The sequence below is a fragment of the Sinocyclocheilus rhinocerous genome, unplaced genomic scaffold (genome assembly GCF_001515625.1).
Source record: "Sinocyclocheilus rhinocerous isolate Xijiao unplaced genomic scaffold, SAMN03320098_v1.1 scaffold200, whole genome shotgun sequence".
In the NCBI taxonomy this organism is placed as follows: Eukaryota; Metazoa; Chordata; class Actinopteri; order Cypriniformes; family Cyprinidae; genus Sinocyclocheilus; species Sinocyclocheilus rhinocerous.
Window position 1 is genome coordinate 1,119,168 of NW_015641014.1, and position 24,657 is coordinate 1,143,824.

The 24,657-nt window shown below is 39.4% G+C and overlaps 2 protein-coding genes across 2 annotated transcripts; one reads left to right on the top strand and one right to left on the bottom strand.

Moving 5' to 3' along the window:
• The first annotated feature begins 6,350 nt into the window (after positions 1-6,350).
• Positions 6,351-10,590, top strand: LOC107753569 (transmembrane protein 178B-like). Its single transcript, XM_016569740.1, has 5 exons — positions 6,351-6,407; positions 7,378-7,888; positions 8,538-8,654; positions 9,003-9,140; positions 9,920-10,590. The coding sequence occupies exons 2-5, from the start codon at positions 7,507-7,509 to the stop codon at positions 10,138-10,140; spliced, it is 858 nt and encodes a 285-aa protein (XP_016425226.1). The 5' UTR covers positions 6,351-6,407; positions 7,378-7,506; the 3' UTR covers positions 10,141-10,590.
• A 29-nt stretch (positions 10,591-10,619) lies between these two features.
• Positions 10,620-24,258, bottom strand: LOC107753567 (CCR4-NOT transcription complex subunit 4-like). The gene is made up of 14 exons (XM_016569737.1): positions 24,000-24,258; positions 22,515-22,737; positions 17,852-18,049; positions 16,701-16,787; positions 16,438-16,539; positions 16,165-16,290; positions 15,927-16,048; positions 15,063-15,272; positions 14,880-14,937; positions 14,546-14,801; positions 14,025-14,456; positions 12,847-12,936; positions 12,203-12,346; positions 10,620-12,115 (listed from the first exon to the last, which is right to left on the bottom strand). The coding sequence occupies exons 2-14, from the start codon at positions 22,686-22,688 to the stop codon at positions 11,796-11,798; spliced, it is 2,319 nt and encodes a 772-aa protein (XP_016425223.1). The 5' UTR covers positions 22,689-22,737; positions 24,000-24,258; the 3' UTR covers positions 10,620-11,795.
• Positions 24,259-24,657: the final 399 nt, after the last annotated feature.

The window sequence follows — 24,657 nt, forward strand, 5'->3', positions numbered from 1 at the left end:
TTCACTTTGGATGGGATAAATGCAGAGCACTAATTCCGAGTATGGGTCACCCTACTTGGCCACATGTCACGTCACTTCACTATATATATATATATATTTTTTTTTTTTTTTAATTATTTTTTTATTTTATTTATGCAATTATATTTTAAATTAATATTTATGAGCTGTTTTATGCACAGAGTTCCTAAAATTGACTATATCAAAAACAGATTGGATTTCTGCGATATTCTCCAAAATAATGTTTAGTCTGAATAAATGTGAATGTGTGTCTTGCATGCCATGTGGGTCGCATTGGATAAAAGTATCTGCCAAATGCATATGTTAAATATAATTTTAAAAGAAAATCTAAGATTTGGCACTTACTTAGATTTCTTATGACACTAACATATTTTAATATTTTTATCAGTAATAAATGCTTATGATATATTTATTGTGACTTTTGTCTATTAAGGTGTCAGTTTATTTCCTTCCCTCTCAGGTTCAGTGTGACTCCTCCCAGATCACATGATCGACACGCTCAGTTTCTGACATTGTTGGCAGCATGAAAGTCACTCTTCTTAGGCATCACATCATCAGCTGTAGCTTTCAGCTCATTTGAGATGGTTTACGCTTTCCAAATGTCCTTGACTTAGATGTGACGGCAGTTCATGTATAATCATCATCTTATTTTCTTTTCTCAAAATTGTATTGTTAACATTATTATTTTATTACGTTATTATTTTAGTATTTTTACACAGAAACATACTGGTCGAGTATGTTTCCTTTGATAGAATTTGATAATGACAAATGATCCAAGTGCTTTTTTTTTGTTGTTTTTTTGTGAAGCATGAAGAGCAGAGAGTTTTGTGCCAGTGCTTCTGACTTCTCTTTCCCTCTCCCACTCTCTCTCTCCATCATTCTCTCAAGAGCAGTCAAGGACAGTCAGGTCAGAAAGGCTCAGCAGTTCCCAGCAGGCTTCTGCAGTCTTCCATGAAGCAGAGAATTCAGCAGTTTAGGGCGCCTGCGTGAATGAGTGAGTGTGTGTGGGTAAAAACTCCTGCAGGAGAGCTGCCTGCTGCAAAGAATGTCTCACTCACTGCCACTGAAACCAGTCCTGGCATCAGAACATCAAATAAACACAAATGAGTATGAATGCGACAGTCATAAAGATATGCATAACGAACAACAAATGTAATAAGGTCGATAAGCCTCTTCAATATCAGCTCAAGAGCATCAAGGAGATTCACTGCAGTGTGGTGCAATGTGTCCAGGTGTATCAGTTGCAGCAGTTGCAACTATTTCTACAGGGAAAAAAAACTATTGCTTGCTCTTTAAAAATGAATTGTGTTATATGCATGTTTCTTTTTGTGTTTTGTCGGTTGCAGCTTTTGGTAAGCGATGGAGAACTTTACTCCCCCCTTCTCTCTCTCTCTCTCTCTCTTTCTTTCTGCCTCCCCCTCTACTGTGGTGCTGACTCACTGTCACTGGCCCAGAATATGCTGTCTGCCTGCATTATACCCAGCTCACCTTCCCACCAATTAATGCCGCCTCAGCATCCAAATAAAAGCTAAGAGCAAATCATATGCTAAAATCAGATTATATCAAAATATTGAGCTTAATATTCAGACTTCACCACTCTACTGCATGTGTGTTAATTACAGTGACATATTATGCTGTGAAAAGCTGTTAAGGCGTATTAACAGAGCAAAGAATTATTATTTATAATTATTGTGCAAAAATATCAGCATTTTTGGTGGTGGTCTAGTTTGTCGGACATCTCACTTTCACTCAAGTACAGTAGAGGATATGTATTCTGCAACACAGTAAACGATACCTCTCACGAAGGATAGCTGGACGAGAATATGCAGCTACTGCCATCTAGTGGAAACAAGAAACTCCTGCCATAGTTAACCGTTTAATGTGAACGATTAAAGGAATAGTTCGCTCAAATTGAAAAGTTAGTGTTTACTCACCCTGGTGTTTCAAACCTGTCAGGTTAGACGCCATATTGAATTTAACTGGGATGACAACGGGGCTGTGAGGGATAGACTTTGCACTGTGGCTCGTGAAGGCCTAATTTTCATAACTCACAACTTTCAAAATTGAGTTTTTGTCTTTTTTCCGTAAAGATGCTTTGTCAGCTGAACAATTGTTATGTTGTTAACTGTCAAAAAGTATGGCATTACCGTGAATGGTCTTGACTGGTCTAACAGCGCTACTGACCTATTTTTTTGTAGGCCAAAACTCAAAAACGAGTTAGGATTTTAGCTGGTTCTATCTATCTGGTTTTTTGGTTAATTGTCTGAAATAAGGCTTGTAGACCAGCTAAAGATATATTGTTATGTTTTATTCTATATCATAAAATACATAAAACCCCCTTATTGTTTTTTTAAAGCTTATTTGTCTTGAAAAAAGGTGGTTTGTTTATAGAATAGCCTATGTTTCGCTTTTTACTTTTGACGATTGTATTTAGGTTGTGTGTATTTTGTATTTAAGTTGTGTGTACATTTGTGAATACTAGCATGATGAACAAAATATGTAAGAATCATATCCTTATGCATGGTCACAGAACTTAGGCCTACTTTTCTGCTATAATAATAATAAAAAAAACGTCTTATTGGGCTTTTGTCATGGGAATCAGGCCTACAAAATATGTTGTCACAGCATCACTCTATATAAAAATGTATTAAAAATTGCCATTTTAGCATTTAGCTAAAGATTTTTTATTTTGTAGACAAATGTGTCATTCTAAAAAATCCATTACATATTCAAGAGGGAACCCATGACCTCATAACTGAAGAAAAACTTTTTTTTCGATCTGACAATCTAAGTAATCTGAGCATAATATTAGTAATTCCTTCAGTAATTTGTATTATGAATGGACCAGACATACTTTCTTCAACTTCCAGGTTCAACTTTCAGAATGTGGATATTTAGGGGTTTCCACGACAATATCCGAAATGTCAGTATGTTGTTTATGTCTAATTTGATTTGATTAATGCAATTAGTGCCTATCAAATGTGATTGAGTTGGATCAGCAGTTTGGCGGGCGATCCAGCCAATCAGAGACCAGCGGGAGGGTCCCTCATCGTGACATCATCAACACTATATAAAGCCTTGCCGCGTAAGGGTATTTACAGAGTACTTCTTCTAACCCTAACGCTTGATGGCTTCCTGTACGGTATTTATACTGTTTTGTTTTAAGCTTTCAGTATATTACAGGAAGTTTTCCGCGGTTCCGATGCGTATAAAAAAAGCTATAGAGTACTCTGATGCTCGGTCTCACAGGTTTGTGTGTTTGCGCGCGGACAGTCCGACTGCCGCGAAGAGTTCACCTCTGCTGCACGTGCGTCGGATCTGTGGGCGTTCAGCACGCTGAGCAGAGCAAATTGAGCATGGCCAACTTTTGCGGATCTCTACACTGATCCTGCAAATAAGCCTGAGCTCAGACACTCGCTGCAGGGTTGGGTTCCTCCGAGAATGGCGTTTGACTTGTGCACCCAGCAAGCTTGTGTAAGTGCTCTGATTGAATCACGCTTAGAGCGTTTTTTGTTTGTCTCGTTTGACCGTAGTGTTTGGCTTGTAAACGTGTTTTGTTTTGACCGTAGTACAGCAAAGTTAACTTTTTTTTTGTGTGTGTGTCTCTGTCGTTTTTCCACTGGTAAACCGCCTAAACAAGTTAATGTAATGGCGCCCCCGTTTGGTCTTCTACAAGTAGCCTGTAAAACCAGAGAGAGAGAGGGCTGGATGCAGTGGCGCCTGCAGGTGTACGGCTGTACGCACTGTGCGTACCATGAGCGCTCAGACTGACCTGAGATCTGCCCCGCAAACATTTCGGTAGTTATTATATAGGCCTGTGTCCCGTATTTCTGTCGACTGAACCAGCCAGGCCATTATGAATTTAGCCTACAATTTAATTTGTAGGCTTTTACAAATGGGAATACAACGATTTCATGACAATGTTTTACATTCAAGCTACCCATAAAATTTATAGTGAAAAGTACTTTAAAAGCGTCTGGAATGCAATAAATTATTTAAGCATTTGCTGCATGGATAAAAAAAATAGGCTAATAATTCACATATCAGACAAAGTTGCATTGCAGCAAATCCTTTCAATTAAGGTATTCAGAACAGAGCAACACAAATCAGAAAATATAAGCAGCTATGCAATTATAGTACCTTAAATTTTTTTTTATTATTGTACAGAATTATAAAATAAAACGCAAATTATAATCGGCCTGTTTTAGGCTTATTTTTTTTTAAATACTTTATACATCCATCAATTATGGGGGGGGGGAATCCTCGTTGGACGTGCCTTTAGAGAGAAATGCATCTTTAGGGATTACATAATGAAATAGTTTCTTATTTTGTTTTAAAGTAGTAATTTAAAGCTTTCTATATAGTTTGTCATGTCTGAGACAATGGGCTGAGTTTAGGTTCATTGTGAAGTGCTCCCGCTCAAAACCGAGACGGCAGAAAGCGTTTGTTTTCTTTATTTCATAAAAGCACAACGTTTTGTTGGTATTGTGCGCACAAATAAAAGTAGACCCTTTTACAGTTTAGAATTATGTATTGCTCTTACCTTTTATGAGCAACAAATGACTGCGTATTTTAAGTTGTTTCCACTGTTAGAAAAAAATGCAAGTGATCGCGCTGGCGCCTCCATGTCCTGCAGAGCGCGTTTCAGCTTCCACTCTCCACACAAACGATTGGATATGCGTCTAACAGCGCACATTTATGTAGGTTAAACATTTTAAACTAACATTTTGATATGCTTGAACTGTTTTATATCTATAGATTTTATGGAACAGTAGTATAAGCTTTTTTTTGGGGGGGGAAGTACAGTAGAGGTGCGTACCCTCGCCCTTTGGATGGATGGGTTTTTTTTTTTTTTTTTTTTTTTTTATACCACGGGGTGTCCTGATATTTGGTGAATTCATTGAAATTATAGACTGTATTGTACTGTCATGTATGCTCTCATGCCTTTTATGCTTAAAGGTGACATCAGATGCCCATTTCACATAAGTTGTCATGTTTCTTTAGATTATTTCTGAAATGAAACGCAGGAGAACTACAAACTGTAACTCTTAATAAAACCCGTTTAAGAACAACTGGAAGTGTTTTTTTTGTACTTTGTTGAATATAGAAGTGTGTAGTTCTGTAGAATTTTGTATAAAGTGGTATGTTTCCATGCACCATAGAAATTGAAGTTGTGGAGTTAACTAAATTGGCTTAACAAATGATTTGTAAGTTCTCAAACAGCTGTGTAAATTCAAACAAATCTAGTCAACCTCAAAGCATACAACTGAAATTGTGCACCCACAAATACGTTCTTCTGTGCTGCCATCTATTGAATGTGCGGCATCTCTGGAGAACGACAAGCATCAGCTGTTTCTGGAGCATCAAATTTAGTTCTCAGGTAATATGTATGCATTATGCACAAATTAAACCTTTATTTTGGATGCAACCCTTCTTGCAGGGTTTCTGTGGGTGTTACTGCGCCTTGTCTCAATCCAAGGGTGAACATTTTCAAATGGAGCAGAAAGTCACGTTATTACATTTAAATGGTGCATGCACTGAAAAGTAATTTTGCTTTTCAATGCAGTCATGTAAACATCCTTACATCAAGCTTCCTTCAGTTAATTCTAATTTAGGATATTAAATGAGTTTGTCCTTAAACATTAGTAAATGGGGTGTGAACACTGTTTCCCTTCGAGCTAAGTAGATTTTTTTTTTTTTTTTTTTTTTTTTTTTTTTTTTTTTCTTTTTTTTTGTTTTTTTTTTTTTTTTTTTTTTTTTTTTTTTTTTTTTTTTTTTTTTTTTTTTTTTTTGATAGATATATAGATAGTGCCGTCCATAAGTATTGGGACGGCAAAGACCAAATTGATCTGTTTGCTGTAGAGTCAAGAAATCTGCAAATGATTAAAAGATGAATGAAACAAAACTACAGAATGCCACATTTTATTGGATGTTTCAACACGTTTTACCAGTAAGATCAACACTTTTAGAGTTTCGTCCCCCTATCTGATGTGAGCATATGGTAACACTTCCAAATTTGAAAATTCAACTTCCAACAGATTAGTGTTGCTAATACTAGACATTTACATGTTGACACCGTTGCCATTGTGTTCCGTTCTATTTATTGCTCTTACCTTTTATAAAACCTGCAGAAACTATGGCTTGTCATTAACCTTGTACAAGAAATCCAGACTGTCTTGGGGCTTGTTTTGGTTGGAATGTTTAACAATTGTACAAACAATAGTTTCACAGTGTACTGATAACTTTATGCGTAACAAGTGTTTAACAGGCACAACAAATATGGTAATGAGTTAAATGTTTTATCTTTTTTATCAGGGATAATCAGTTGTAAACTGTTTTTATATCAACTACCTATAGAAAACATTTTGACCATCAACACTGTCGGAAGGGTAAACATCACTTGATAAAAAAAAGTCTCAGGCCCTACAAAATAATATAAAACATAACAGTATCAACACTATAAAAGTGTCTTTAGAGTCTGAAGCAGAATATAAAGTGTTGTTAAACCAACCGCTTCATATGCTTAAAATGGCAAAAAAAAAAAAAAAAAAGTCGAAAACGTTTAGTTATTTATTTGAACGAGTTTGATTATTTTTAACATTTCCCCCTCCATTTTTAAATGGTTTTCAGTTCCTGTGTGTGTGGTTGTCATGTGTCTCTGCCTGCAGCAGCTCAGAGAGGAAGAGCGGAACCCGCTCCCCAATACAGTCTACGTGTAGGCTAGAGGAAATAACAGACAGGATTTCTGTAATAATCGACGTATCTCATTCATTTAAAAGGGCATGTTTACAGCAACCTCAGCATTTCGCTCATAAACTGCTCTTAGTGTCAATTACTTCAAGCACCTCAAATGTCTTGATTTAAAGATCTTAAACCTTTTCATTTCAGTAAAAGTTACTTCCATGTTCCACTAGTGGTTGGTAGCAGTGCTATTCTATATATATATATATATATATATATATATATATATATATATATATAGGAAGGGTAAACATCACTTGATAAAAAAAAGTCTCAGGCCCTACAAAATAATATAAAACATAACAGTATCAACACTATAAAAGTGTCTTTAGAGTCTGAAGCAGAATATAAAGTGTTGTTAAACCAACCGCTTCATATGCTTAAAATGGCAAAAAAAAAAAAAAGTCGAAAACGTTTAGTTATTTATTTGAACGAGTTTGATTATTTTTAACATTTCCCCCTCCATTTTTAAATGGTTTTCAGTTCCTGTGTGTGTGGTTGTCATGTGTCTCTGCCTGCAGCAGCTCAGAGAGGAAGAGCGGAACCCGCTCCCCAATACAGCCTACGTGTAGGCTAGAGGATTTCTGTAATAATCGACGTATCTCGTTCATTTAATAGGGCATGCTTACAGCAACCTCAACATTTCGCTTTTTTAACACGAAAAAATATGCTGAAGCTGGACTGATCCGCTGCCTCGGTCGAAGGAGCTGTCCACAATGAGGTGCTGATCGGCGGCCTGGCAGAACGATGGCGACGGGGAAGTGGCTTCTGTACACGGGTCTCTGTCTGTCTCTCGTCGCCTTGTGTTTCCTGACAGTCGCGATCTCGTCGGATCACTGGTACGAAACGGACGCGAGAAGATACAAGGAGCGTTGCCGAACTTTCTCGAACCGCAGGAACGATCCGGGTTTCATTTACATCCCCAACCACAGCCTTCCGCTGCGAGCCAGCCGAGCGAGCCTGGACCGATGGGAAGACCGACTGCTGCTGCATAGAAACCGGCGTCAGCTGTTCGCGATGAGCGCGGCTGATGAGTGCAGCAGACGCTACAATTCAACCAACATGGGGCTGTGGAGCAAATGCTACAGGGTGGGATTTGACCCAGACATCGAAGAGCTCATACAAAAAGGTAAAAACATCCACCTGAGCCTTATAGGAATATGTGTTGGCTGTATTGATGCAATGTTTTGTTGAAGCTGCCATTTAAAGCTAGAAGCTTGACATCTCTACTAAATGTATATAAGATGGCCTATCGATGCATCAGAGTAAAGTGCCAATTCATTTTAATAAAAAAACCTATGCTTTCTCAATATTGGAGATCATGAGCATCTTGGTGGTTAAACACTCAGTTGTCTATGAATTGTAGTGGTTTGGATTAGTGGTCCTCAAGCTTGGTCCTGGAGTACTTGAGCAATGCGCATTCTGGAAGTCTACCTTATTTAACACGCTTGATATATTTAATCTGCTCGTTAGTAGAGGCTTCAAGATCTGAACATGGTGGTACTCCATGACTTGGATTGAGAACCACTAATTTTGACCGTATGAGCAATACGCACTCAACCATCTGGGTAGTTTACACTGTGTACACTGTGAATATGGACACTTGTCCATATGCACAAGAAGGCTCAGCTCCACAGGGGACTTGGTCCACCTAATTATGAGCTTGACAACCACCACCCCAACTCTCCAGGCCCACCTTACTTAAACTGGGCATGTGTACAAATTCTAATTATCATACTGGGTCTGGATCTAATAATGATTTTTCTTGTTTATTCCAGGAACTATTGAGCGTTGCTCCTTTATAAAGTACTATTACTCCTCCTCTGCAGTGACGGGAAAGGATCTTTCCTACAATATCACTAAGACTATCCAGCAAGATGATTGGCATGCCCTGCGTAAGTGGGACACTTTTTCGGTTTGCATCAGTGATGTCCTGGGCTTTCTTACAAAGGGGTCCTCCCACTATGGTGTAGTGTACTTATTGGGACCTCAATAAGGGTTGCCTACCCTTAACAAATTCTGTCTTGGGCACATGAAGGCCCTGCATATGAGTGTATTTGCTATAGTAGTCGAGTTTAAAGCAAGGGTATCAAACCCTTCTCCTAGAATTCCCACCTTCCTGCAGAGTTTAGTCAGAATGCAAGCAGGTGTGCTGAAGCAGGTTGGAGCTCAACTCTGAAAGAAGGTGGCCCTCCAGGAGCAAGATTGGACACCCCCAGTAATTTGCGTCTTTGTTTCTCCAGATTTGCGTCGGATGACGGCTGGCTTCATGGGCATGGCTCTATCCATCATTCTGTTTGGCTGGACCATTGGCATTTTGGGCTGTTGCTGGGAGCAAGGCCTCATGCATTACGTCGCCGGTCTACTCTTCCTTATGGGTGGTATGTGAATTCCTCCATGTTTGTTCTCTTAAAAACTTAGGGTCTGGATCTAATAATGATTTTTCTTGTTTATTCCAGGAACTATTGAGCGTTGCTCCTTTATAAAGTACTATTACTCCTCCTCTGCAGTGACGCGAAAGGATCTTTCCTACAATATCACTAAGACTATCCAGCAAGATGATTGGCATGCCCTGCGTAAGTGGGACAATTTTTCGGTTTGCATCAGTGATGTCCTGGGCTTTCTTACAAAGGGGTCCTCCCACTATGGTGTAGTGTACTTATTGGGACCTCAATAAGGGTTGCCTACCCTTAACAAATTCTGTCTTGGGCACATGAAGGCCCTGCATATGAGTGTATTTGCTATAGTAGTCGAGTTTAAAGCAAGGGTATCAAACCCTTCTCCTAGAATTCCCACCTTCCTGCAGAGTTTAGTCAGAATGCAAGCAGGTGTGCTGAAGCAGGTTGGAGCTCAACTCTGAAAGAAGGTGGCCCTCCAGGAGCAAGATTGGACACCCCCAGTAATTTGTTTGCGTCTTTGTTTCTCCAGATTTGCGTCGGATGACGGCTGGCTTCATGGGCATGGCTCTATCCATCATTCTGTTTGGCTGGACCATTGGCATTTTGGGCTGTTGCTGGGAGCAAGGCCTCATGCATTACGTCGCCGGTCTACTCTTCCTTATGGGTGGTATGTGAATTCCTCCATGTTTGTTCTCTTAAAAACTTATTGGCGAAAGCTTGGTGCCTGATCTTTAAACATCTAGTGTCATGTCCCACCTCAGGTACCTTCTGCATCATCTCTCTTTGCACCTGTGTGGCCGGCATCAACTTCGAACTGTCTCGCTACCCACGTTATCTCTTCAGCCTTCCGGATGATATAAGCCATGGTTACGGCTGGGCCCTGTTTAGTGCCTGGGGGGGGCTAGGACCTCATAGCTGGGTTCTTCTGCACCCTGGCACCATCGATTCAGCCTCCACCACCATCCCGTACATCCTGTCCTAAGTCTCGCATGGAGAACGGAACGGTGTGCTAAAGCTTCACATGACACTTTGTACATTGACATAAACCTGTTCAAAGACTTCGTCATGGGTATTAAAAACACAGAGGCTGTTGAAAGACATTTTGTGCTGGAAGGTGGCAAGCCATGGCTCTCAATTGATGTGCAAAAAGAAGAATCTGTTATAAAAGCACATTTGTACAAAAAATTTGTATAAAAGCTTTCATCCCGACATGAGTTCAGCATGTCCTTGGTGAAGCGATTCTTGGTGTTTGTCTTTGTGTTCAGTAGACCGTGTTTGAATTTCAAGATGAATTTACCGTTTCCAAGACCTTTCCGATGTATAATTACCATGAACTTCATTATGTGCTGTAGTTGTTTTCAATGTCAATAATTTCTTCAATGGACAATAAAATGCCTCATGTAAAAAACTCGACTGCTTCTACTCAAACTGCACATCGTCAGAAAAAAAGAGAATCAGAGGCAATGAATACTCAGTTTTATTTAAGATTTCACTGTTCCAGACCAGCAGAAAAGGGGTCAATTCTTTTCTTTTAGCGCTTTATTTTGTATTAAATGATCTCAGCAGCATGTTAAACCCAAATGTTGGACTACATTGATTTTTTTTCCTGAAAGAATGAGTGATTGCATTTGATAAATACTGTTTAGTATGGCCACACAGATGAGAAAGAAAGAGTAGAAATCATTTGAAGGCCTTGGAATGGCGGCATGTTAGTGTGTGCCCATCTTCACGCTTTCAACACTCATGTTATCTGCAATCATGCCTTGACACGTCTCCTTTGTTTCCATCCTTCCCAAGGTTCCAGACTCGATTCCTGATTCATACCTTGTATGAATGGCTTATTCTATAGGCAAGCCAATAAACGCTTCCACAGTGGTCTTTCTCACTTCTCTTCATGGGAATGAAGTTACTGTAGACTTTATGTAGCGGCATGTCAGGTCTCACACCACCCTTGAATCCAAAATGGATCCCAGCCTAAGATTAGAGAAGGTACTACTCTGTGATTAATGGAGTCCCTTCTAATGAGGACCAGGGTTTGGATTCCACTAATACTACTCTGTGATTAATGGAGTCCCCTCTAATGAGGACCAGGGTTTGGATTCTACTAATGCACTCAAACATCTCACCTGTGGCTTCGTAAACATTAAACGTGTAAGAAGCCGAGAACATATTATAATCCATTTCCTTCAAGTGGTGGTGAGACCTAACGTATGGGAAGTGTAAAGATTCACAGTATTAAATTACAGTCTGTACCTTGGACGAAGGAGTGACGCCAATCAGACACGTTATTCGTTTAAGCACATTCCGTTTAGCCATTGTTAGTCACATGTACACATCAGTGCTCATGGTTTCCTCTGCACATTTCAGTGTCAGACACTTATTTTCCCCCAGAATCATATGTGAAGGTGTGTGTGAATATGTGTTAGGACCCTCAGTGTCTGTCTCAATCATTACCCTGCACTGATGGTGCTCATATGTGTGCCTTCAAAAAAACTGACAACAGACAAACAAATCCTGATGGGGAAGGGATGGAGAGGGAAAGGGTAGAAAGACAAGAGCTTATGTTACGTTATTAATGGAAGGAGTATATTTGCAGTTTCATATTTGTGATGCAGTTAAATTGAGAGAAGGTTGTCTTTAGTGACGGTCAATACCGGCACTCTGTAGGATGTCTGTGGCCGTCTGCGCTGGGGGTCTGAAGGCTGTTTGAAAACCTGGAGGTGGGGAGTGGAACTGATTTGGGGTGAGTGTGGGAGGAGGGAGGTAAGGGGCCCAGGCAGCTCTGTGTAAGGACAATTGGGCGGCCGCGTCCAGGAGGCCGGTGTGTGGGGGCTGTGGGAGTGCACTGGAGCTGGGCGGTCCGTCCAGCTCTGTGAGCGCCTGCAGCGACTTGAGCCAGTGTGGCGGATTGTCATCCTGGAGACAGTCGAAACTGTTGCCTGTGGATGCTGGGATACCTGGAGTTTATGAAGGGATATGAATGAGTACTATTTCTGATGAAGGTTTTATCCGTAACCAGAGGGTTTACGAAACACAAATCGCACCTGTGATGATGGCGGGGTCCATCCAACTGGCCGTACTGTGCCAGCTGAGGCTGTGCGAGACTCCAGCCGAGCCTACCGGCACCCCGATGTGGTTCACACTGGAAGTGGAGGACGAGGAGGAGGAAGAGGTAGAGTTCGGGAGGCCTGGGGTCTGAAGGCTGTTTGAAAACCTGGAGGTGGGGAGTGGAACTGATTTGGGGTGAGTGTGGGAGGAGGGAGGTAAGGGGCCCAGGCAGCTCTGTGTAAGGACAATTGGGCGGCCGTGTCCAGGAGGCCGGTGTGTGGGGGCTGTGGGAGTGCACTGGAGCTGGGCGGTCCGTCCAGCTCTGTGAGCGCCTGCAGCGACTTGAGCCAGTGTGGCGGATTGTCATCCTGGAGACAGTCGAAACTGTTGCCTGTGGATGCTGGGATACCTGGAGTTTATGAAGGGATATGAATGAGTACTATTTCTGATGAAGGTTTTATCCGTAACCAGAGGGTTTACGAAACACAAATCGCACCTGTGATGATGGCGGGGTCCATCCAACTGGCCGTACTGTGCCAGCTGAGGCTGTGCGAGACTCCAGCCGAGCCTACCGGCACCCCGATGTGGTTCACACTGGAAGTGGAGGACGAGGAGGAGGAAGAGGTAGAGTTCGGGAGGCCTCCGAAGTTGATGTTGATATTTGGTAGGAGCGCTCGCAGTCCGTCCTGCCACTCTTTCACATTTATGCTTTCCACAGAACCATTGTTTTCTGAAAGAGCAAGAAATTAATGAAAAAAAACTAGAGAATTTAAACTTTGCGGCATCCCTAAAGGGATAGTTCACCCAAAAAATAAAATTTCCTGAACATGCGTCGAAGACCGAAACGGAAGAGAAGAAATTGTTGAATAAAGTTGTTATTTTTGTTTTCTTTGCACACAGAAAGTATTCTCGTAGCTTATTAACATTACCGTTGAACCACTGATGTCACATGGACCATTTTAACGATGTCCTCACTAGTTGTGTTGCTGTCAATGCAGGGTCAGAAACCTCTCAGATTTAATCAAAAATATCTTAATTTGTGTTACGAAGATGAACCCTTTGTTCTTACGAGTTTGGAATGACATAAGAATGAGTAATCAATGACAGAATTTTCATCTTCAGGTGAACAATCCCTTAACGTCTATGTGAAACTGATTTGCAAACAATTTTACATGAAATGGGATAATCAACAAGAAAAATAAATTACAGATGTGAGGTTAAAGATGACGTTTTATCTAAATATTATTTCTATACAATTAAAGTATTTATTAAATGCTATTATTTATATTAATTATACTAATAGCTTTTTAAAATATTTTCAGTTTTCATTTTAATTTTAGTTTAGTATTTTTGTTGTGCTTTTTAAAAATATTTCTATTTAGCTTTATTTCTGTTTAGATTTTAGTAAGTCTGGAAGTAACTTTTACTTCTTTCAGTTGCCAAAGCAATATTACTTAAGTTTGTTTTTTATTTTTTGGTTATATTTCATTTTATTCAAGCTTGATTTCAATTAGTTTTTAATAGTTTTAGTTAATAAAAACACTGAAGATGACCACAGTTCGCTCTCATAAAGGGCTCAGGGGCACAAACAAGCTGAATTAACCATTAAGGGAAAATAAAATAAATTTTCCCTTATAAATGTTTTACTAATAAAAAAGTAAAAAAACAACAATAAACATACTGGGAATGAGTTCAACAACTTGTTTGTATTTGGATCAGTGGGCTACAACTGTAGCCCTGCTTAGACCAGGTGTTTTAACACACACACAGGTGTTTCACAAAAAAACTGGTGTGCACAAGACAGATGCATCCCCTAACCTGATATAGGAATCCCCCCAAGGCCAATACTGTGGTGCTGGGCCGGCATGCTCAGATCTAAGAAATGGCTGTGCGCAGCTGAGGCCGTGTGGTTCAAGTGTGTGAGGTTATTGCGGGTGGGAAGGCCCATCCAGGGGTGGCGTGCGGCCATGTGTTGGGGCAGGCTAAAGGAGTTATAAAGGCCTCTGTGCTGGAGGTGAGGAAGGCGCTGTTGGCCGTTGGGGAGGCTGGTCTGGTGGGAAGAGGGGTTGGGAGAGAGGGGGGAATGCTCCTGGACTGACAACTCTTTCTCTATGAGGTCGGCCAGGGCCTTCCGTGTGACGTCAAATGGGTCGAAGCCAAGGTCATCGTCCTGCTGCTGCTGCTGCTTGGCCGAAGAGCCAAAACCGAAGGCTGCCTGCCAATCAGTGGAGGACGACACTGGAATAGTGTCTGCAAAAGGAAGAGAGTTTGGTGGGTTTAGCTCCGCACATACTGCAATCTTATTGGTCCACTACACTGCATTCACTGTACAGGCCTACCTGAGCTGAAAAGGCTCTGTGGTTCTGGAGTCATGGGCCAGTCGGAGGCTCCCTGTGGTGAACTGGAGAAAGGGGGCAGGCCGCTGGGGATGGGGTTGGGATGTCTGAAATTGCTGTTGTCTGAGAAAAGAGACTGAGACTCTGCTGCCGCCCCCTCGAAGGGTGAGCGCGCTGTGAGTTCGGCCACGCTGATGGGCACAACGAGGCTGGGTTTAGTAAGGCCAGGTGGAGGAGATGGGGAATCGCTACTGGATGTCTGTCAAACCAAATACAGACAGATGGATCAAAAAAACAACAACACAGTAACGATTCTTAGAGAGTTTTTAGCACTTACCTGTGATATATTTTCCCCGTTTCCTATATTTATGGGTTCTGATGGTTTGCCAATTGGACTGAAATAAAAGCACAGTGTGATGAGCATGCACCAAAACACACAGGAAGAAAAAAATCACTTGATATGAAACGTATGTTGTTGTATATCAAAGCAACTACTGGCTAGGCTTCTGCAGTACAGTACCTGGTAGGCTCTAAGGCTGATGGGAAGGGTGGAAGGCCTGTGTTCTGTTCTGTTCCCTGTTCAGGGTCTGGTTCGTCTGGAGTCATGTGGTCTGAGTCTGTTAGGCAGTCTAAAAGAGGAGGGGACTTGCGATGCTCTGTGGTTAAACCGTTAACCATTTTCCCATAGTTCTGTAATAAGGGCCACCCTTCTTTATTGGTACTATTGGGTCTGGGGGAAAAATGTTAAAGTTAAAAATGTAAATCACATTTCTCATAGAAAAGAAACACTTATATAATAATTAAATATGTACAATATTCAAAAGTTTGGAGTCAGTAATTTTTATTAAATAAATGCTTGTATTTAGCAAGGATGCATTAAATTGATCAAAAGTAACAGTAAAGACATTTATAATGTTTTAAAAAACTATTTTAAATAAATGTTGTTCTTTTGAACTTTTTATTCGTCAAAGAATCCTGAAAAAGTGTGACGCTGAAGACTGGAGTAATGGCTGCTGAATAAATATATTTAAAATACAAGTAATAAATTATTTTAAAAGAGATAAAAAAAAAAAAAAACATTTTAAATTGTAATTTCACAATATTATTGTTTTTCATTGCATTTTTTGATCAAATAATTGCTGCCTTAATGAGCATAAGACACCTTTTTTTTTAAAAACATCAGAAAAATCTTACCGTCAACAAACGTTTGAATGGTAGTGTGTATATTTTTTTTAATTTTTATATATTTTAAGAAAATTAATTACTGCTTAGTTAATTATAGAATATAATGCAAGCATAAGCCACATTCATTGTCACTTATAAATATGAATATGTTCATATGATTGGGCAGGTGCAACAATGAAATTCAGGATAAAAACAACACCTCTGAGTGGAGTTGGGTTTGCTCTTCGACTTCTCCCCACATGTTGAGGTTTGTAAAAAGTTGGGGTTTGCTTTGTAAAGGTCTTGGAGTAATTTTTGTTCATACTCTTGATGTTTCCCAGCCTAAAAACAATTTACACATAGCAGTCAAACAACATCCAGAATTAAAAAAACAGACAGCAAAACTGTTTCTAAATACTTTTTTCTGAACTGATTGATCTGTAAACAAATGTGCTCACCTGCATTTCTTCTTTTGTAAAACTAGCCGCTTCATCCCCTAGTTCGTGTAAATACATGCAGTCCGGTTTAGGACACTGCATGCTTTTGAGAAAATAACTGCAGTACTTTGTTGTACCTAAAGAAGCCTTGAGACAAAACAGTGACAGACAAGTATTTTAAAAACAAACAACTTCAAAGTGACAGAATACACAATAAACGTTTAACACAGACATAATATACTTAACGTATGATAATTTTGTAAATGGCATACATTGTGATGGTTTAGCACTTACCTTGAGTGTTCTACCATCCACTATGACATTGTTCACACACTGTATTGCTCTAAGGGCGTCCTCTGAACGAATGTAAGTTACATAGGCACTGGCACTAGGACCCTGTGGAGTGAAAGGTCAAAATAAATGTAATAAGTGTGTGTTTTCTTTATTCTACTCTTTTGCTGTAGCCTTAAGCCAGAGACTTTTTCACAGGCGCTGAATGCACAGGAAGCATGTGAGCATCATGTTTCATAACTAAGATCACATGTGGCTTTTCTTACCTGTGAACCTGCATATGATGTGCTGTTATTGATGACCACTTTATGGATTTTGCCGAACTTTCCGAAATATTCCGGGCGTTTTAGAACCTGAGAAGTAATCAAAGTGAGAGTGATTCTTCAAGTGAATTATTGCATGAACCACAAAACAGACACTACACTGAATTATGCCCACTCATCATACAATCAAACTGTGAAATGACTCTGAGGGAGGAAACTTCCTTTTGTTCAGCAAAATGTAAATGACTCGCTGATGACAACACTCGATTCTGGAGCTATTCTCATTTACCTCCAACAGGAAGTGACACATTTCTCACTGATATGATATGGCCAAAGGGTGCAGCGGATTTTACATGATCAGAGATTTAAATACACATACATTGAGATTAAATACATTACCGTTCAAACGTTTGTAATCAGTACAAATTTTAAAAATAAATTACCAATTGAATTCATTAATTAATTTATTATTAAATTGTACACTACCGTTTAAAAGGTTGGGGTCAGTATGATTTTTTAAAAAGAAATTAATACATTTATTCAGCAAGAATGCATTAAATCTATTTAAAATTACATTTATATTACAAAATATTTCTATTTGAAATAAATGCTCATCTTTTGAGCTTTCAGTTTATCAGTGAAAATTTGTTTCTGCATTGAACTGTTTCAAAATATTGATAATTAGAAATGTTTCTTGATCACCAAATCAGCATGTTAGAATGATTTCTGAAGGATGATGTGACATTGAAAACTGGAGTAATGGCTGCTGAAAATTCAGCTTTGCATTTGCATTGCATTGTTACATTTTATATATTAACCTAAAAAATATTTTAAAAGTTAACAATTCACAATATTACTCTTTTTTGATCAAATAAATGCAGCCTTCAACAAATCTACAAAACCTACCCTGAACTTTTGAATGGTAGTGTATATTTAAATTTATTTCAGGCAGTAGCTAGTTATTCATTATCTAGTAATTCATAAAAATGCATTAAAATAAATGCAATAAAATAAATTAAAACAATAAATTAATGAATTATTAAATTATTACATATAAATAATTGTTAAAAAAAATTTAAAGTTCATAATTCAGTACATCCAAAGAGATAAAAAAAACAAAAAAAACAATGGCATTGTCTAACATGAGCATTCACCTCCGCATCTGCGAGTCTTTGAGAAAGTCCCACGACGAATACGAGGTTCCGCTGCACCACACGGACACTGGCCAGGTGCTTGCGGTTCTCTGTTACCTTCTGCTTCTTTTCGTTCTGCTTCTGCTTCTTCTCGTTCTTTATCCTCTGGATCTCCTCTTGTGACAGCGGTTTGTATACTGCCGGATCCTCCGGATAAGGCTACAGAACACACAGAGCCAGTTACCTCATTTGAACCTGCATCTGAGGGGTGGCAATTCTCAAAGAACTCTGCAAATAGGTCAAGTTTTCAGGCTGACACACCATCACAGTGAGTCAAATGATACTTACCTGGCAGGGGAGACACCATGATCAAGAAGGTGCTTCACCCAGAGCGAGGCTCGGCCATTGCACTGCGGCCGTGCTGACCCCTGCAGATTCCCCAAATGTGGGAATCTCGACTGCATAATTTATGGTAGTGGGGGACTGCGTTTGCACTCTCCCCTGAAAGATTAGGAGGCAGTCGTAGCCTAATGGTTAGAGAGTCGGGCTTGTAACCCAAAGGCCGTGGGTTCGAGTATCAGGTCCGGCAGGGATTGTAGGTGGGGTGAGTGAATGTCCAGCGCTCTCTCTACCCTCAATACCACGCCTGAGGTGAGACCCTTGAGCAAGGCACCTAACCCCCAAATGCTCCCGGGCACCGCAGCATTGGCTGCTCACTGCTCCGTATGTGTGTTCCACTACTCACCTCCTTTCCTTTCCTTCCAAATGAACCACATTGCTTTTACACTTGGGAAGTGCGGTTTGCCAAGAAAGTGGCGCAATACACTTTAGCCACAATTGCATAATCAGGCTTGGGAACATTAAGGCTGGTTAATCAGATGGTATTTGGCCACTGTGCTTGTGCATAACAATATATCTTTTTATATTTAACAATACATTCACACTAACAATACATATTGACCATCCAGCTTTCTAGATCGGTGATTTTGAACCGATTTTGTTATGGTAGTGACTGCGTTTGCACTCTCCCCTGAAAGATTAGGAGGCAGTCGTGGCCTAATGGTTAGAGAGTCGGGCTTGTAACCCAAAGGCCGTGGGTTCGAGTATCAGGTCCGGCAGGGATTGTAGGTGGGGTGAGTGAATGTCCAGCGCTCTCTCTACCCTCAATACCACGCCTGAGGTGAGACCCTTGAGCAAGGCACCTAACCCCCAAATGCTCCCGGGCACCGCAGCATTGGCTGCTCACTGCTCCGTATGTGTGTTCCACTACTCACCTCCTTTCCTTTCCTTCCAAATGAACCACATTGCTTTTACACTTGGGAAGTGCGGTTTGCCAAGAAAGTGGCGCAATACACTTTAGCCACAATTGCATAATCAGGCTTGGGAACATTAAGGCTGGTTAATCAGATGGTATTTGGCCACTGTGCTTGTGCATAACAATATATCTTTTTATATTTAACAATACATTCACACTAACAATACATATTGACCATCCAGCTTTCTAGATCGGTGATTTTGAACCGATTTTGCCTCAGGAGCCAGACAGTATGTTGGGCATTAAGTGGCAACCCAACACAGTAGCAGAATTGTTTAACAGGTCAGTTCACCCAGAAATGAAAATTCTGTTATCAGTTGCTCACCTGTTTCAAACCCATGAGACTTCTGTTCATCTTTACGTTTCAGTTTCTACACTGATAGTCCATTCCACTAAATCTGTGATGCTATAAAAAGTTTATAAAGAGATCTGCATAGATCAAAGATTAAATCTGTTCATCATATAAAATTATCATGCTTTCAGAAGACTTGGATTAAACCACTTGTTTCATATGGATTCGCTTTACAATGTTTTAAATGAACTTTTTGGACCATCTAAGTTTTGGTGGAATAGACTGAAAAGAAATCTCCATTTAAAAAAAAAAACATTTGTGTTTATAAAATGAAAGAAAGACTTATGGGTTTGGAACAACATGAGTAAATGAATTTTCATGTTTGGGTGAAGTAACCTTTTCACATATGATAGTTAAAGGGGGGGGTACAATGCTGTTTCATGCATTCAGAGTTGTTTACACTGTTAAAGTTGGATTCTCATGCTAAACATGCCCAAAGTTTCAAAAAACGATTTGGACGCATAACAGAGTATTTCTGTGCCAAATACACACTTCCGGGTTTCTTACAAGTTTCGGAAAGTTGTTTTCGATCGTGGCTCTCCATGACGTCATGAAGGGTGGAACTCCTTATATGGGCATTTCTCCCAGAACAACGCGCCCACGCACACATCGACCGGAGCGAGAGCAAGAGCAAGAGCGCGCCCATCAACGTGCTTCATTCAGCAGCGCTGCAAGAATGTCTCTAAAGAGGTGTGTTTTTGGCTGTAAGGGAAAGATAACCTTGTTCAGCTTCCCGAAGAACCCAGCTTTACGTAAACAGTGGATACAGTTTGTTTTTCCGGGGCAGCAACCGAGTTTTGAAAGTGTGTTTGTCGACGAATGTTTTATAAACAAGGCCCAGTTCGACACTGGATTTGCACATCGTTTTATACTGAAAGATGGAGCGGCCCCAGCTATAAAAGATCCCGGTCATGATTCAGAACTGCAGACAGTAAGTGAAACGGCATCAAATGTCTGTGTTTTGTTGGCAATCGGGCAAGTGCTCATCATTCTTTAGCTCCGCCCATGGCGCGCCTCCAGCTCAGCTGTTTTCGGAGAAAATCGGAAAGCTGTATTTTTCTTTTATAAATATGAAAAACTAAAGACTCTTTGGAGATATGAACGATGCTATACTACTCTATAGGTAGTCAAGATCAACATGAGATTGGGTGAAACTGTGTGTGTTATGTCCCCTTTAAATGTTCATACAACAGTTAAACAAATGTTCTCTCTAAAATCTAACATTAAATGTATTACTATTGTAATAAACAACTGACTGTTTAATACTTTCATATGTATTTACATAATTATCTAATAGGTAATAAATAATTTCTCATTTATTTAACAATACTGATTAATTTAATATTAGTAGAAAAACTAATAAACTTGTCTTCATAGTTTGAGTGTTTGCATTTATGTTCTTGGCATTCAAATATTCACATAACAAAACACATTTTAGCACAAACCATGAAGTATTTTCTTTAACATTTGTGACAGAAGAGGCACTGAAAAAAAAATAATAATAAAGTAATTTCTCATCCCTTTTAAAATCCTTTTTATTTTGCTATACAAACTATCCACGATTATACAGGTTTTTATATTATATGTTAGTTGGGTTTCATTATTTGCATTTAACATAGTTTTCTCCTGCTGTTCATGATACAACAGATGAGAACCACTGTTTTAGATATCGCTATCAGCCATATCGGTATCAACTACCTGATAGGGCTGCACGATAAATCGCATGCGATATTTAATGCGCATCTTGTCAGAAAGCCGGTTCTGTAATCAGCGGTAAATCTCCATCACGTGCGTGCTTTCACATTGAGCAGCATTAACTACACAGAGCCGTTGTTCACTGACGAGGTGCACAAAAAATCGCGCGAATATGAATGTGGTTTTGCGCAGCTCGTCAGTAAACAACGGCTCTGTGTAGTTAATGCTGCTGTAAACAGTGGATACAGTTTGTTTTTCCGGGGCAGCAACCGAGTTTTGAAAGTGTGTTTGTCGACGAATGTTTTATAAACAAGGCCCAGTTCGACACTGGATTTGCACATCGTTTTATACTGAAAGATGGAGCGGCCCCAGCTATAAAAGATCCCGGTCATGATTCAGAACTGCAGACAGTAAGTGAAACGGCATCAAATGTCTGTGTTTTGTTGGCAATCGGGCAAGTGCTCATCATTCTTTAGCTCCGCCCATGGCGCGCCTCCAGCTCAGCTGTTTTCGGAGAAAATCGGAAAGCTGTATTTTTCTTTTATAAATATGAAAAACTAAAGACTCTTTGGAGATATGAACGATGCTATACTACTCTATAGGTAGTCAAGATCAACATGAGATTGGGTGAAACTGTGTGTGTTATGTCCCCTTTAAATGTTCATACAACAGTTAAACAAATGTTCTCTCTAAAATCTAACATTAAATGTATTACTATTGTAATAAACAACTGACTGTTTAATACTTTCATATGTATTTACATAATTATCTAATAGGTAATAAATAATTTCTCATTTATTTAACAATACTGATTAATTTAATATTAGTAGAAAAACTAATAAACTTGTCTTCATAGTTTGAGTGTTTGCATTTATGTTCTTGGCATTCAAATATTCACATAACAAAACACATTTTAGCACAAACCATGAAGTATTTTCTTTAACATTTGTGACAGAAGAGGCACTGAAAAAAAAATAATAATAAAGTAATTTCTCATCCCTTTTAAAATCCTTTTTATTTTGCTATACAAACTATCCACGATTATACAGGTTTTTATATTATATGTTAGTTGGGTTTCATTATTTGCATTTAACATAGTTTTCTCCTGCTGTTCATGATACAACAGATGAGAACCACTGTTTTAGATATCGCTATCAGCCATATCGGTATCAACTACCTGAGAAAGTGCACATCAAGGACAGCTTCTCATATACAGTGTAACGTGTCCCAATAGCAACGTTGACGTTTTGACAAACAGATATAGAACAAGTAGTCCATCACAATCATCAGAAGTTGTATACAAGTTTCAAGCAGAATCATACCTTTCTGCAAGCAGGGCAGAGGCCGTTCTCGTCTGTGCGGATGCGGTGCCAGCAAAAGCGGCAGATTTGGTAGCCGCAGGTGCAGGGGAAGAAGTTGACGTCGTCAATCTCCAACGGTTCCATGCACAGTGGGCACTCCATGGGGTCTTCTTTCAGCTCGGGACTGCAGGACATCCTATCGTACTGCAAGTTCGGGAGAGTCTCTGGCAAGTCGGCCGAAGGGCTGATGCAAAGTCAAGGCAATTAGATATGATTTAAATGTGGCATTGTGGATGATGACAATACTTTACCTCAGTACATAAATGCTCTTGTTAAATTATTCATATTGAAAAATGGCATACAGTTAGATCAAAACAAAGCGAATAGCCATGCCAAATTAATACAGTCAGCTGTCGTGGGCTCATAGCAGTCCAAAACATCAAGCTACCACAAAGCACATTAAGCCTTTTCATGTTTCTCTCATTACAATCAGTTGGCCCAGTTGTCTATAAACATGCTGATGTATTGGGATTGCAGAATAGGACCACTGGGTCACATTAGAGATGACTGAAAGTCAGGTATTCACAGTCTATAGACAGACACGAATACCTAATTTACAATATTTCCATTTAAAATAAACGATTTTTACACACAATACAGAGCCAATGTTGTATTTAGCACAAAATACTAAAGCTTTCTATCTAAATGAATTGCGAATGACATAAGATTCAGTATCCCTTTTGTTCAACCTTGACATTTGTATCACAACAAATGCATGTTTAAAAGATGTAGCTAATATTTTCCTCACAAAAATACACATTCTAAAAAGCATATTAAATTATATCAGAGAAAGCATGTATTAAACATCCACACTTCAATCTCTCGCATCTGATCGAAACGGTTTATATTCGTAGACCTCCTTAGAGCCTGTTTCGGCCTCAAATTGACATTAATTAAATAAACAACACATTGAATCCTATTTTGAAGTCTATGAATTATTATTGAAATCGCAATTATTGACATCTCACATCATATATGTCTAGCGGCGCGTCAGTCGCGCTGAAAGCCGGTCAGGTGTCTCCACAGCTGGGACAGACTTCAACTGACGTGCGGCACAAAACACAACGCCTAAAAACATTTAATTTACCCTCCAACAATAAATAACGCACAAACTTAAAAGCACGGATATTTTGAAATGATTGAAAGTTAATAAAACGACTTTCCCTCCATATATATTTAGTCGACAAAGCGTGTTTTCTGAACGTTTCTATTTTGCGGCCTACACACAGCAAAAGCCTGCGACTCTCCTACTGAACGGCCCGGCGACTAGAGGAGGAACCGCCGCCTGTCCACCTTTGACTTCATCCTTCACTTAAAATTAAGGGTTTATTCTTTAACCACGGGGTTACTCTGCTTCAACACACATATACAAACCTAATACCGATGTAGTAGTTATACTCGGGAGCACTGATCGCGATTAAAGCAGTTGTTTTGTAGGCTACTCACTTCTACTAGCTGGTCCTGTATTGCAGGGATTCCACTCCAAGGTATATTCACTCTAGTTTAGGCGGGGGTTTCTGCCTTTCAACTGATCAGATGTGTCTGATAGTTTGGAATGCGCACTACTCCACAGCTCAGATGTTCAAAATTGATTAGATGTTTCCCTACTCAGTTTTACTGTTTATTTAGGTAGCAGATTTTTACCACCATCTTACACTGAAATGAGGAGGGAATACAGTAACCAGTCAGCGCTCACTGAGTTTGCGCAAGATGCGAGGCACAATGCATTGTGGGAGATGTAGTTAATTTTTGTCAACATCATTTTTAACATCAGTAATGTACTACAGTCACCACGAGGGGCGATACAAATCGATACCATCCATGTCAGATTTAGGTGCACTTAGAAAAATTAATTGTTAAAAGTAAGTATTTACATTTTTTCAAGTTTATAATTTGCTTTTGTTATTGTAACAGTTATAGAAATTTAAAGATAAGAAAATTTATAAGAAATTTCTTATAGATTTTATTTACATTTTACTTATTTGAAATTCAACCAAATGGTAATGTTAAATGTAACTTTTTAAATAGTATAATTTAATGTATTCTCTCAGTTAATATGATAAAAACGGCATGTATAATAATTATAAAAGAATGAAATTTTAAA

Excerpts from the sequence above, each read along its gene's own strand:
- LOC107753569 (XM_016569740.1), top strand. The coding sequence starts at position 7,507 with ATGGCGACGGGGAAGTGGCTTCTGTACACGGGTCTCTGTCTGTCTCTC. Across the intron at positions 8,655-9,002 it reads AGATGATTGGCATGCCCTGC|ATTTGCGTCGGATGACGGCT; the intron begins GTAAGTGGGACA and ends TTGTTTCTCCAG. Across the intron at positions 9,141-9,919 it reads TCTACTCTTCCTTATGGGTG|GTACCTTCTGCATCATCTCT; the intron begins GTATGTGAATTC and ends GTCCCACCTCAG.
- LOC107753567 (XM_016569737.1), bottom strand. The coding sequence starts at position 22,688 with ATGTCCTGCAGTCCCGAGCTGAAAGAAGACCCCATGGAGTGCCCACTG. Across the intron at positions 18,050-22,514 it reads TCTGCCCTGCTTGCAGAAAG|CCTTATCCGGAGGATCCGGC; the intron begins GTATGATTCTGC and ends TGTGTTCTGTAG. Across the intron at positions 14,457-14,545 it reads ACAGAGCCTTTTCAGCTCAG|ACACTATTCCAGTGTCGTCC; the intron begins GTAGGCCTGTAC and ends TTCCTTTTGCAG.